This window comes from Thalassophryne amazonica, chromosome 8, assembly GCF_902500255.1.
Source record: "Thalassophryne amazonica chromosome 8, fThaAma1.1, whole genome shotgun sequence".
Lineage (NCBI taxonomy): Eukaryota > Metazoa > Chordata > Actinopteri > Batrachoidiformes > Batrachoididae > Thalassophryne > Thalassophryne amazonica.
This window is the reverse complement of record NC_047110.1, coordinates 108390518-108405266: the sequence shown is the minus strand read 5'-3', so window position 1 is coordinate 108405266 and position 14749 is coordinate 108390518. Positions and strand designations below refer to the sequence as shown.

General features: G+C 42.3%; 1 protein-coding gene across 2 annotated transcripts in view; it reads left to right on the top strand.

Moving 5' to 3' along the window:
* kiaa1549la (KIAA1549-like a) overlaps positions 1–14749 on the top strand; it is a 235322-nt gene that overhangs the window by 166238 nt on the left and 54335 nt on the right. For both annotated transcript variants that reach the window (XM_034177216.1, XM_034177217.1), the window contains exons 14-15: positions 5154–5347; positions 11431–11576. In XM_034177216.1, coding sequence (XP_034033107.1) covers positions 5154–5347; positions 11431–11576 — 340 coding nt within the window. The remainder of the gene's footprint in view (positions 1–5153; positions 5348–11430; positions 11577–14749) is intronic.

Sequence of the window (14749 nt, the reverse complement as noted above, 5' to 3'; positions counted from 1 at the left end):
CAGTATCAAAAGCAGCACTGAGGTCTAACAGAACAAGCACAGAGATGAGTCCACTGTCCGAGGCCATAAGAAGATCATTTGTAACCTTCACTAATGCTGTTTCTGTACTATGATGAATTCTAAAACCTGACTGAAACTCTTCAAATAGACCATTCCTCTGCAGATGATCAGTTAGCTGTTTTACAACTACCCTTTCAAGAATTTTTGAGAGAAAAGGAAGGTTGGAGATTGGCCTATAATTAGCTAAGATAGCTGGGTCAAGTGATGGCTTTTTAAGTAATGGTTTAATTACTGCCACCTTAAAAGCCTGTGGTACATAGCCAACTAACAAAGATAGATTGATCATATTTAAGATCGAAGCATTAAATAATGGTAGGGCTTCCTTGAGCAGCCTGGTAGGAATGGGGTCTAATAAACATGTTGATGGTTTGGATGAAGTAACTAATGAAAATAACTCAGACAGAACAATCGGAGAGAAAGAGTCTAACCAAATACCAGCATCACTGAAAGCAGCCAAAGATAACGATACATCTTTGGGATGGTTATGAGTAATTTTTTCTCTAATAGTTAAAATTTTGTTAGCAAAGAAAGTCATGAAGTCATTACTAGTTAAAGTTAAAGGAATACTCAGCTCAATAGAGCTCTGACCCTTTGTCAGCCTGGCTACAGTGCTGAAAAGAAACCTGGGGTTGTTCTTATTTTCTTCAATTAGTGATGAGTAGAAAGATGTCCTAGCTTTACGGAGGGCTTTTTTATAGAGCAACAGACTCTTTTTCCAGGCTAAGTGAAGATCTTCTAAATTAGTGAGACGCCATTTCCTCTCCAACATACGGGTTATCTGCTTTAAGCTACGAGTTTGTGAGTTATACCACGGAGTCAAGCACTTCTGATTTAAAGCTCTCTTTTTCAGAGGAGCTACAGCATCCAAAGTTGTCTTCAATGAGGATGTAAAACTATTGACGAGATACTCTATCTCACTTACAGAGTTTAGGTAGCTACTCTGCACTGTGTTGTTATATGGCATTAGAGAACATAAAGAAGGAATCATATCCTTAAACCTAGTTACAGCACTTTCTGAAAGACTTCTAGTGTAATGAAACTTATTTCCCACTGCTGGGTAGTCCATCAGAGTAAATGTAAATGTTATTAAGAAATGATCAGACAGAAGGGAGTTTTCAGGGAATACTGTTAAGTCTTCTATTTCCATACCATAAGTCAGAACAAGATCTAAGATATGATTAAAGTGGTGGGTGGACTCATTTACATTTTGAGCAAAGCCAATAGAGTCTAATAATAGATTAAATGCAGTGTTGAGGCTGTCATTCTCAGCATCTGTGTGGATGTTAAAATCGCCCACTAGATTGCTGCTAATCCTCCGCCCCGGCCCGTGCTACGAGCATTCTGACAGTTAGTGTGACTCGGGGGTGTTGACTCATTTAAACTAACATATTCATCCTGCTGTAACCAGGTTTCTGTAAGGCAGAATAAATCAATATGTTGATCAATTATTATATCATTTACCAACAGGGACTTAGAAGAGAGAGACCTAATGTTTAATAGACCACATTTAACTGTTTTAGTCTGTGGTGCAGTTGACGGTGCTATATTATTTTTTCTTTTTGAATTTTTATGCTTAAATAGATTTTTGCTGGTTATTGGTGGTCTGGGAGCAGACACCGTCTCTACGGGGATGGGGTAATGAGGGGATGGCAGGGGGAGAGAAGCTGCAGAGAGGTGTGTAAGACTACAACTCTGCTTCCTGGTCCCAACCCTGGATAGTCACGGTTTGGAGGATTTAAGAAAATTGGCCAGATTTCTAGAAATGAGAGCTGCTCCATCCAAAGTGGGATGGATGCCGTCTCTCCTAACAAGACCAGGTTTTCCCCAGAAGCTTTGCCAATTATCTATGAAGCCCACCTCATTTTTTGGACACCACTCAGACAGCCAGCAATTCAAGGAGAACATGCGGCTAAACATGTCACTCCCGGTCCGATTGGGGAGGGGCCCAGAGAAAACTACAGAGTCCGACATTGTTTTTGCAAAGTTACACACCGATTCAATGTTAATTTTAGTGACCTCCGATTGGCGTAACCGGGTGTCATTACTGCCGACGTGAATTACAATCTTACCAAATTTACGCTTAGCCTTAGCCAGCAGCTTCAAATTTCCTTCAATGTCGCCTGCTCTGGCCCCCGGAAGACAATTGACTATGGTTGCTGGTGTCGCTAACTTCACATTTCTCAAAACAGAGTCGCCAATAACCAGAGTTTGATCCTCGGCGGGTGTGTCGTCGAGTGGGGAAAAACGGTTAGAAATGTGAACAGGTTGGCGGTGTACACGGGGCTTCTGTTTAGAACTACGCTTCCTCCTCACAGTCACCCAGTCGGCCTGCTTTCCCGGCTGCTCGGGATCTGCCAGAGAGGAACTAACAGTGGCTAAGCTACCTTGGTCCGCACCGACTACAGGGGCCTGGCTAGCTGTAGAATTTTCCACGGTGCGGAGCCGAGTCTCCAATTCGCCCAGCCTGGCCTCCAAAGCTACGAATAAGCTACACTTATTACAAGTACCGTTACTGCTAAAGGAGGCCGAGGAATAACTAAACATTTCACACCCAGAGCAGAAAAGTGCGGGAGAGACAGGAGAAGCCGCCATGCTAAATCGGCTAAGAGCTAGTAGCTGCGCTAAGCTAGCGGATTCCTAAAAACACGCAAAGTGAATAATGTGTAAATAATTTAGAGGTGATTCAGCAGAAGGAGTGCTTTAGTTAAGGCACGTGAAGATTACACTGGGAAACAAATCGTAATCTAGATAACTAGATCAATCTAACTGCGCAGATTAAACAGCTAACAGATACAGAAAAACGCCGCTGTGCTCCGGAACATGAAGTGATACAATACCGCAGTGAGAGCCAACCACCAGTAGAGGCAAGCAAGAGCAAGAACATTATCGATTCTTCTTATCAATCCGATTCCTTATCGGTTCCCTTATCAATACCTCTTGTGAATTTTATGTGTACTAAAAGTAGGGTTTACAGGTTTTCTATGTCAACAACATTTTATTGAGTCTTAAAGTAAATAAATATGAAATTGGTCACTGGATCCTTAAACTCTGGACATAAATAAACTCGGCACGGTGGATCCTTGATCTCTGGACATAAATAGAAAAAAACAAAATCTGTAGTTTTTGTCCGAAGCATTTCCTTTCAGACATTATTGGCATGAATGTCTTTCCGTATGACTGAGCTGAGCTCTTGCAGCTGGCTGTGCTGCACGTCAAGATGTAATTCATAAAGAATGCAGGACGTCTCATTTTGGGAGGAAAAAAATGTTTTAGTTGTTTGATTGTAGTTTATTGTCTGTATTACAGCGTTTGGAAAGACGTGTCATTTTATTTAAAGCGGCAATTCATTCTGAAATTATTAATTCTGACTGGACTCTGTCTCAGCAGAGAGCCGCACATTGTTTGGAGCTGTGGCAACAGAATGGAGGACGATTCTCATTTCTTGACTGCAACAAGACAAGAGTCCCAATTAGTGACTTTAATCCACACAAAAGTGACTCACGATTAACATATTTTAATGGCTTTGAGAGGGGTTAAGAAGTGGACTTGCCGCTTCTAAAGAACAGCGAATCAAAGAACCAATGAAGCAGCAGATCGAAGCACTGCTTCATTGGTTCATGCTTCAAAGTGGAGTCGCGCTGCAGAAGCAGTTGATTACAGATCCGCTGCAGGGTCTGTAATCAATGTAGAGGAATGATCATTTTCCCGACAAACACCCTCAAAAACAACGGCCACTCTAAAGGACCGATAAGGGAATCGTTAAGCAAAAAAACTATTGATATTGGTGGATGGAATCATTTCTTAATGATACCCGAAAAGAACCGGTTCTCGATACCCAAACCTATAAATGTGTTATGGGTTTATTATGATTAAGCTATAAGTATCACCAAAAACCTCTGTCCAGTGACCACATGACTCCATGAGCTTTTCCCAGGTCTCCCTTGGGATTAAAAGACATTTCAAACTTGTGGATGAAAAAAATAGCAGTAGTGCCAGCTGTGAAACCAGTGAGGTGGTGGGGTCGAGACCTGATGATCCTTGCTTCAGTTTCCAATCAGACAGGAAATTACTGAGGTGCCACCACGAAGATCCCAGTGTGCAGCTGAGTGACTTACATGGCAGCATGCACGTGTGTGTTTGAATGTGAGGCATTATTGTAAAGTGCTTTGAGTGTTGGCATCAGATAGAAAAGTGCTACACAAATAAGCTGTAAAGCTTTATACGCTTTTTCTTCTGCCTACACCTTTTTGGCCGCACAAAACTGTGAAGTTGTTTGAGTGTTTTTGTTTTATGAGATTTTTTTTTGTTAACTATGTCTATGTGCCAAATAAACTCATTCATTCATTCATTCATTCATTCAGAAATGCAGTCTAGTACTAGGGTGTCAAAATCCAACCCCTCCTCTGCATTGTAACACCTGGATAACAGGTCGAGCAGGGGATCGCCTTTTGCAGTGAAACACAGTGGAGACCTTGTGTGTCCAGTGGCCGCTACAATAACCATGAAGGCCCAACAGGAGCCCTGAACATGAGATGGGTAACAGGGCTCTAGTGAAACAGGAAGTCCTCAAAAGAAGATCAGGTGGAGGAAATGATGGCTTGTAACCCAACGGCTGTGAAGCTGGATGAAGGCTGCCGCAGGTCCTCAGACCCCAATCATCTCGGATTTCCCAGCAATCGTACCAGGCTAAGAATCTGTGTGTTCATCAGTGTGGAACAACATTCCCATGTGAAACGAACCCATGCACAGGCGTCTCCAGATAGACCCTGGATGTAGATTTTCTCCATGGTCACCATCCCGTCTGGGAATCCTTCAAGAGATGATCTTCCTCGCCACCAAGGGAATGCCACAAAGATTTACACACAAATTACTGCTGGGGGCGTGTCTTCTGAAGGCACACAAGGTCACACCCAGTCACGGGACAGGTGCAGCCTCCGCCACATCTCAAATACCGGCAGGACCTTGAAACAGGACACTCTGTCCAGCAGTGATTTTGAAGAGCTGTAAAACATGTTCAGTTTGTGAAAACGTTGATGTAAGTAAGACTGAACGAGAAAAGAAATCTGAAGCTCTGATTTTTTTCCCTTTGGCAGCCTGTGCAGGGCTTCGACTACGCCAAAAAACACATGGGCCGAGCCGGTGACGAAACTGTCTCTGTTACCAAGGAGACGCTGGTGCTGGGGCTCCCCGTGCGAGATGCTCCACTTTCACTGTCACTGGACAAGAAGATCCTCCAGGATGGGACCGGGAGCAAGCGGCCTCCTTCTGCAGACATCCACAAAGGAGGGTAAGCCAATCACAGCCTCATTTCTTTTACGTTTACGCGATGCAGCGGTCTCGGTCACCATTTTCAAAAGTTAAAGTGTACCTGCCCACCACTTCAGATTTTTTGGCTTTGAGGTTTGGATTCATGTTGCAACTCCTGTTGTCACTATTGCAGTAATTATTACAAGCCCAGGCAAAATTCCACAGGAAATGAACCATTTTTGTAATAATTATTACAACAGCTGCAGGAGAAATTGGGAAAAAAAAATCTTAAAAACTTAGCTGCTTTTGTTGTAATTATTACAGTAACAGGAGAAGTTGGCAGTGAAATTTAATCACTTTTGTAATAAGGAATACAAACCGGGTGAAATTATGTGGGAAGTACTGTTACTGTTGAAGTAATCATTACAAATGCTGCTGAAATTACATGATAAACTTTCCCGTGCAGGTTCACATGTTATGTCCCATGCAGTTTTCTTCAGTAAATTTATAATAATTATTATAGCAGTGGGGAAAACTGCACAGGAAATCTAACCGCTGTTGCTATAATTATTAATATTATTATTATAATGATAGCCGGGAAACATAATTAGTATTGTAATAAATATTACAATAATGGGAGAATTTCATGGGAATCTTAATCACTTTTTTGATTTTTTTTTTTTTTTTTTTTTTTACAGTAGCAGCAAAATTTCACATGAACTTTAACCACATTTGTAGTAATTAATACAAAGCATTTGATATTGCACAGTAAATGTAATTACTGTTGTAATTACAATAGCTTGTGAAATTACACAGAAATTTACCCATACAGTTTCACCATTTCTCAGACAATTTTGCAAAGAAAATGTGTGATATTTCATTTGATACATTAGCGGGTGAAACCACACAGGAAACTTAATTACGGGAACACGGGAAATGTTCCTGTGCCATTTTGGCTGTGATTTGTTGTGCACATTTCCTGGCAAATTTGTGATAATTATCAGAAAATGATTATCTGGCAAAATGCATTTGTGGAATGATGCACGAGTTACATTATTACCATTTAATACAGTCATGGTTGAGCGAATTGATTAATTGCATTCAGCGTACCAATGCACATTTAAAACGGTGGAATTCCAACACCTCAGATTGTTAGCAATCACATAAAAATTACCTTTCTGTGCTTTTCCGTGTTGTTTAGAACAAACTAAAGAATACCAGAAATACCAAAACTTATTCTCCTGTGGCCCTGCGAGGGCTTATCCACCAAAATACCAGTTTGATGGTGCAATGGCTGCACTGGTCATTGTTCCTCTGCAAAAATTGTTCTTAATCAGCGACTAACTAGTTTACTGTACAGACCACCTGTGCCAGAACCGCTTGACCCGCTGGTTTCCAGAGGAAACAATTAACGTAGAGCGCACGCACATCGTGTTTCCAGTTGGAAGCCTCACTGCGTTCTGAGGCAGCAGTTTCAGTCAGACAACAAGCCAGAGCCAAATGCTAGCTTTTCAGCTCCACCAAACATCAAGGTGTGTTTGCGTTGCGTTAAGTCAGACAGAAGCCGGCGGGAAGCGGAGCCCAACCTGACAGACTGAATACAAGTCCTGTGCTAAGCAGGAAGTGTTTGCAGACACAGCGAGGTAATTGCAGTGCGTGTGCGGCCTGGCTGAGCCGTTGATTGTAACAGTGTCGTTCAAATTAATTTGGCACAATTTTTTTTTTTTTTTGGAATGATTCGGCTGCACCTGATCTCACGTTCTCCAGGAAATAAATATCCTTCCGTCTAGACGCTGTCATTATCGTTTCACCGGCCTTGTCGGCTGCGGCTGCTGGTTCCATGCCATGCCCCACATTTTCTGACCTCAGAGAATGAATCACGGAAAGTCAGCAGTGCTGCTTTTAATGGCCAACATTAAGTGAGGAAAAAACACATTATTGTGTTGACAATGAGAGGACAATTGCACAACTTCAGATTTGTGTCATTTTAACTGAGTCCTCTCCTCATTACCCAGAATTACCAGCAGCAGATTTCCACGAGGTCACCTTTTCCACAAATACACTTATTTCAAACACCACCAAGATTGTGGATGTTGTGTTTGTTTTTTTAAGATGTTCGAGATACTTAAAGCAGCCATGTTAACCTTTAAACCACACAAAGTGAAAGGCATATTTACTTTTAAAAAGAGACAAAATTACCCAATTTAGAGATAGCCAAGAACTATAAAAATAGAAATCATCTTGGTATTTTCAGATTTCTGATGGTTTTTGAACTAACCATGCGTCCATCAAAAATAACCCAATCCAAGCTTAAATTGTGATATTTCATCACAATATTTATTTTTTTGTGCATGTCTCATTACCCTGCACATCGATGCTAACAGGATGTTATTCTCTCTTGGTGGAAATATTACTTGGGCAGGTATCTCAAGATGATCCAACAAAGGTCAAGTCAGCATAAACATGGTGTGAAGAACATATTTCCTGCTGTATCTCCACAATCAGTGAGGCAAGCAGTGATCTAAAGTTTGTATTGATCAGCAAAATATTTGTGATTGATTGGTAACACAAATTATGGATCATGGCTGTATTGCAGTGTGCACAGTGCAAATGGCAGAGGCAGCTACACGCAGCGTGCAGCGTTTACATCAGCCCTCTGATGCTTTTCATTTACGATTTGCTCTGAACATGTGTTGGACCTTTATGTAACATTTTAACATCCTACACGTTTGGCTATACCAAATTTACACCAGTAACTGCTCATTTTAAGCTTCTGTAACAGTGGAAAACCATCACAGGTCTGATTCAACTTGTTGCATTATGACATCATAAAGAACTGGCACAGGAGAAAAAAACAAGGCAGTTATTACTTCACTGGAGGTGTACAGATTCTGAGTGCTTTTCTAGTTTAATCTATAGTTTCCAATCATCTCTGGGAGCCATGTAGATTTATGTACTTGCAAAAATATGCAAGAGTAATTTTATTGCCAGTAACTTTCTTTAAGACTCGCGAGTTCTAATGAAAATTTTGACATTTCTGTGCCAGAGGTCACGCCCACACACACACACGCCCACACGCGGTGCTGAACTCTTTCTTTCAGAAAGTTTGCAGCCTTCCGCTTGTAGAAATGCTAATTCAAACACACACACACACACACACACTTACACACCATGAAAGGAAAAGTGAATGGAGGTGGGATTAGTTTTGCTTTGCTTCTCCAGGATGATAAACACATGTATATTTATAACCTGGTGCCAGAGGGAGTCTTTCAGAGCAGCGCCGATGAGCATGTAAAGTGTTGGATGAGCTGCTATAGTGTCGTAATCAGCTTTATCAACTGCTACGTGCACACACACTTTATCAGGAGTTTATTCCCAAAGACGGTCCCGTCGGCCAGTCGAGCACCTGAGTGTGAGTGGAGAGATTTCACACTCCAACAAGTACGGAGGAAACAACGCTTCAGCAAACACTTAATGAAAACACAAACAGACCAGATCTGCTCATTCAACAAAACACTCAACTCAAGTCAACCAAAACCTTTTTTCTAAAGCACATTTAAAATGACAGTGGTCAACCAAAATGCTGTACAATAAAAACGGGCACCAGGTTACACCCCAATAATAAGTAAATAAATAAAAAAGTTAAAAATAACAATAAATTTGCAGCAGGCAATAAAAAACAATATAGAATAAAAAATAGAATAGTGAATAGAGATGCATCTGCTCATTTAGGAAATGCCATAGAAAAAAGTAAGTTTTTAAAGAAGATTAAAAAGTCTCTAGGGTCAGGGACGATCTAATATGGAAAAAATAATTTAATTTCAGGTGGGCATTTAACCAACTTTAATACAAGTGATGAAATTCTGTTTCCTCCTGCAACTATCCCAGACATCTTCAGCAGGTATGCAGGCAAGCCACATGCAAATTCCACCAAACCTGCTTTTCATTTCCATCATCCATTTGTCATCCACCAAGAATCTATCAGGTGGCAGACAAAGCTGTAGGATATGGCATAAAAAAACAGAGTTGGATTTTGGTTGCTCTGGTGCATCAAAGTCACATCATGTCTTTCATAACCCCCACGTCAGACCCATACCAGTATGCTTATAAGGCCAACAGGTCAACAGAGGACACTGTGACCGCTGCCCTTCACACCACACTGACCCACCCAGAGCAACAGGGTAACTACACTCGTCTTCTCTTCCTTGATAATAGTTCAGCATTCAACACCTTCCTCCCCTGTGGCCTCGTGAGGAAACTGCTGAACCTCGGTCTACCTCATTCCACGTCTTTGGATTAAGGACTTTCTGTCAGATGGTTCACAGAGAGTCAGGATCAGTCCTCACATATCCACAGCTCTCTCACTCAGCACCGGTTCCCCTCAAGGCTGCGTGCTGAGCCCGCTGCTCTTCACCCTCTACATCAGGGGTGCCCGAATTCGGCCCTCGAGATCTACCTTCCTGACACTCTTAGTTGTCTCCCTGCTCCAACACACCTGAATCCAATGAAAGACTCCTTAGCAGGCTTTTAATGAGCCTTTCATTGGATTCAGTTGTGTTGGAGCAGGGAGACAACTAAGAGTGTCAGGAAGGTAGAGCTCGAGGACCGAACATCTGACTGCACCCCCATCGACACCAGCAACACCTTCATTAAGTATGTTGATGGCACCACAGTGGTCAGTTGTATCACTGGAGGAGATGAGTCCATCTTCTGGGTTGAGGTGGAACAGCTGACGGTGTGGTGTACAGAAAATAACCTGCTCCTGAACACATCCACAACCAAGCAACTAATCATAGATGTCAGGAGAAACCAAATAGACATTCAGCTCATTATCATTGGGGGACCTGTGTGGAAAGGGTCAGGGACTTCAGTTTCCTGGGAGTCCACATAGAGGAGAAACTGACCTGGGACAGGAACACCACACACCTGGTAAAGAAGGCACAGCAAAGACTCCAGAGGAGTCTGAGAATCCACAGGAAAAATAACATCAACCAGAGATTGCTGGTGTCTTTTTGCCGCTCTACCTTGGAGAGCATCATCACATACTGCCTGTGTACGTGGTTTACCAGCTGCATGGGGGCAAACAGGAAAGATCTCCAGAGGGTCACCAAAATGGCAGAAAAGATCACTGGGTGCCCTTTACCCTCACTGGGGGACCTTCATGGCTCTTAATGTCTCAGAGCAAACACCATCCTAAAGGACTCATCTCACCCTGGACACTCTCTATTTGAGCTGCTGCCATCAGGCAGACGGTACAGGACCATTAAAACAAGAACAAATAGACTGAAAAACACTTTCTACTCAACTGCTGTTAGAGCTTTGAATGCCACTGGAACCAAACAGCCAGGTCACATGACACATTTGAAATGACTGCAATATTTGTTTATGTGCAAAATCCACTGCCAACGAAATATACACAGTTTTGTACATAGTTTTCTTTTTTTATATGTAATCTCTTTTTTGCTCTTATGTACTTATGTATTTTTTTTATTTTGTGTTCTGTGCACACCTTTTTCATTGTGTTAAATTTTATGTTTATTTCCTTTACTTCTCCAGACTGTTCAAGTCTGCGTGTGGTTTACTCAGCTTTATATTTGCACTGAGAGGTTGCACTTTACCTTTCGCTGTACTGGTTACAATGACAGTAAAGAATCTGTATCTGTATTTAGTATTTTTGAGTTATCATGATAATAAAATGGAGAGGATAGACTGGTCACCAAACCGTCCATAAGGACAGAGACGTTTGTCTTGTTATCAGGTTCTACAGCGAGACACAAATATACACAAAAGTGAATTCCTGTAGTTGAGTTTTGAATATATTTAATAATAGCAGAGATTTGTGTCAATTGATTAGTTGTATTTCTCTGACAATGTACTTTTGTTCTTTTGTCTCTTACATTTAAGCACCACCACTTTGCATTCTGGGAGCTATTGACATGTGGAGGCAGTTGGTTTTTAATCCCCTAATAAAGCAGCAAACGCTCCCTATCAGCTGACTCATTGATTTTTTTTTTTCCTCCTCTGTTGTCTGCTTTAACTATGAGATGATGTCTTGTTTGTTTACAAGTATCTCACGAGTGCCCCTTTTTTTTCATCTCTCTGTGTTGCCATGGTTACAACAAGGAGGTTGCCAAGCGAGGAGGAAGGCTCGGTGTCGAGTAACGGATCCGGGAAGCTGAACACGAGCAAAAGCTCCTCGGCCCGAAGGACAACGGCCAGCAGCGGCAGCAAGAACGGCAAAGAGGAGCTGCACAAGAGGAGCACCAACGGTGAGAAGGAGGAGGAGGGTGATGTCAGGAAAGCAAGAGGTGGTAAATTCAGAGTTGCCATGATGAATTGATCACCATCATAATCCATGTCTGCACTGTCCTCCATAAAACACTTTCCACAACATTAGATTTAAGCTACCCTCACTGAGTTTGGTGCCGTTTCGTGCCATAAAGGACTGAAATGTGCCTCCTCTGATTTCCCCCAATTAGCTTGCTGGACGGCGAGTTCTCCTCAGCAAAGTTTGCAAAAAGGATTTGCATCCACCTTGGCGGGGCAAACGAAACTCAGTGCACTTCAACTCTTGATATTTTTTTATGTTAAAGTTTTCAGACTCAGCATGAAAATTGAACGGAGAGTTGTGTCACATCTGCACATTTGAAAACCGGTATGAGTTTAACGGATCATTCCCGATGTATGGTGACCCAACCCCAGTCCCCTAGCAGCCGTTCACAAGCCGCGCAAAGTTAAAGATTTCTGTGGCTTTGATTGGACAAACCAGATGTAGTGCAACTTTTATATATTGAATGGGACAGAGAATGACTTCTGTAGTAGTGGGTGTAACAGTAGCTGAGATTTCCCGTCTTCTTTTAAACAAAATACAGACGTAAAACAGACACGCGACAGTTAATCTCACATTTTAGATGAATTTACACAAACTCACTGCTGTTACAGTCTGATGTCTTTCTTTCTGCACATTGCAACTTTTGTCTCTTGCATCAGCAGAAATTTCTTAAAAAGAAGTCACGAGATTTCTGTTACAGTTTGCTCAAAGAAACCTAGGAGATTTGAACCTAGATTTGACCTACTGATGATGCAAAATATGAAAGTTGCACTGTACACACCTTTTACCCAAATCACAGCCGAAGAAACGTATAGCTCCTTCAGGGCTGTCACACGTGCCTTGGTGGCTTCCCTCACTCATCTCCTTCTTGTACAGTCTCTCAGTTTATGAGAACCGTTTTCTTGACACAGATTTACCACACAGTACCACCATATAGTACCACAGTGCCACACTGTATTTCCTAATGATTGATGTCAGTCAAGCCTTGGGGCAACTGTTTGTTGTGATTTGGCGCTATATAAATAAAATTGATCGATTGATTGAAGTCAGAGACATATTCAGTGACTTTAAAATCTTCATGTTTCTGTGTCCTGTCCTGTCTAAAGACAATTTACTGTAAAGTGATGATTTAATTCTGCACTGTTCAAGGATGCACATACTTATGTATTCCATTATTTTCATTCATTCATTCCTTTTCTCCCGCTTATCCGAATGTGGGTCGTCGTGGCAGCAGACCAAGCAGCTCATCCCACACTTCTCTCTCCTCGGTCAAATCCTGTCTGTAACTCCGCCCCCGGGGTTCCAGGGGCAATCCCAAGACAGCTGGGAGATTTATTTTCCCTGCAGATTCAAATTGCATGAAACAAAAATTATAGATTAGATAGAAAAAAACATATGAGTGCCACTGTACGTGTAATTTTGCCCAAATGTGAGCTTATAAAATACATGTTGTTAAATATAGTAGCCTCCCTCGTATGTACTGTGACTCGGCCTTAAAGTTAAAGTGATGACACATTAACAAACTCTCTTTAGATAAGTGACAGTATGTGTCAGATTCACCACTCGTTCTCGTGTCATCAGTTTTGAACACTGGTTTTATTTGGCGCGGATGATTTATTCCAGCAGTTTGTGCCGAGCTGCGCAGAGTCAGATTACATCTGGATAAGTTTAAAAAGAACGTGGGTGGAAACAGTTTGTGGATGCATACAGGTGTGTAAGCTCTGTCAGAGCCACGTGGTGTGTGTGTGCACAAGTGGAATGACTCAAAGTACCCACTACACTCACGCAGCGAGGAGAGACGCAAACCTCTGCAGCTCCGCTGGGTGCAAACTCTCACTGGACGTCTGTGCACGACTAAAAGAAGGTCGCAGTCTGTCCAATCTTTGTGGATTAGTATTAACAACAAGAGCAGTCCGAGATTTCTGACATCCGCCAATCCAGATCTGGATTACCTCCAAAATCCAGTGGAGTCTTTCATTCTCTAAGGGCCCTGTCCCACTGGTGTTTAGGAGTGATTTGCGTATGGATTGCGCACACAATTGGCCCATATTCGCCAAACATCTGCAATATCCATGTAACATGCCTGTATGAGTCGGCCGTCATCCGAACACGTCCGTAATCATCAACAGAGGCATGCATGTCCGCAGCCAGGATTTTTGAGCTGTTCAAAAATCTGTATGCGGATGACATCCGCCTTACATACTCCATATATACTCAATTCATACACAATACATACTCACTCTATGCGCTGTATATCTGCCGTTAACTGCTGATATCTACAACTGATGGGGATTTGCGGCTTGGCAGCGGACCGGGACAGTGTGTAAAACAGATATATATCGTGCCCATCATGTCCACATCACAAACTAAAATATGTTGTAGTGACTGCATACAAATTGGCCACGAATAAAGCGTTTTTATTACATCTGCTTTGCAGCTGATTTACAGACAATCTGTGAATGCATAACAAACACGTCACGTAAACCCAAAGTGCTATATGTGGCAGAAAGCGACATACCTGCCAGTCAGTGCCGGTCCGGCTGTGTAGATCCACAAAGACGTAGCTGCTGCAATCCAGGACTTTTATTTAACACCAACAAAAGGAAGAGTTGCTGTTTAGCCACAACTCACGCTGAAGTCTGTTTTCTGTGACACTCTCAAAAAAAAAAACACTGTCTCACACCCTGAGCAGCTTCCCCCCTCCCGCTCCCCAAACTCATGAACAGTTAACCCTTGCATGACAAAATGAACATTAAGTCTGTGATCAACTTGTCCAAGTCCAGCAAATGTTCCAGAGGCTGTATTGTTGGTGTGAGTAGTGATGCCGAAAGGAGCAAGTGAGCTTATTTTACAACCGCAATGCAGATGCCGTGCACGTGCAACACATGCGCGATGCATTCATAATACGCCCGTAATACTGCTGTGATAATCTCAATGTGTCGGATCAGTTTCCTCACTACATGCCTTATATAACCATGATTGTTCATCATATATTCACTATATATTATTAATACTGTTGTGTGGGCTGCTGAAGAGGAGGTACTGCTGGCCCACCACCACCAGAGGGCACCCTGCCTGGAGTGCGGGCTCCAGGCACCAGAGGGCGCTGCC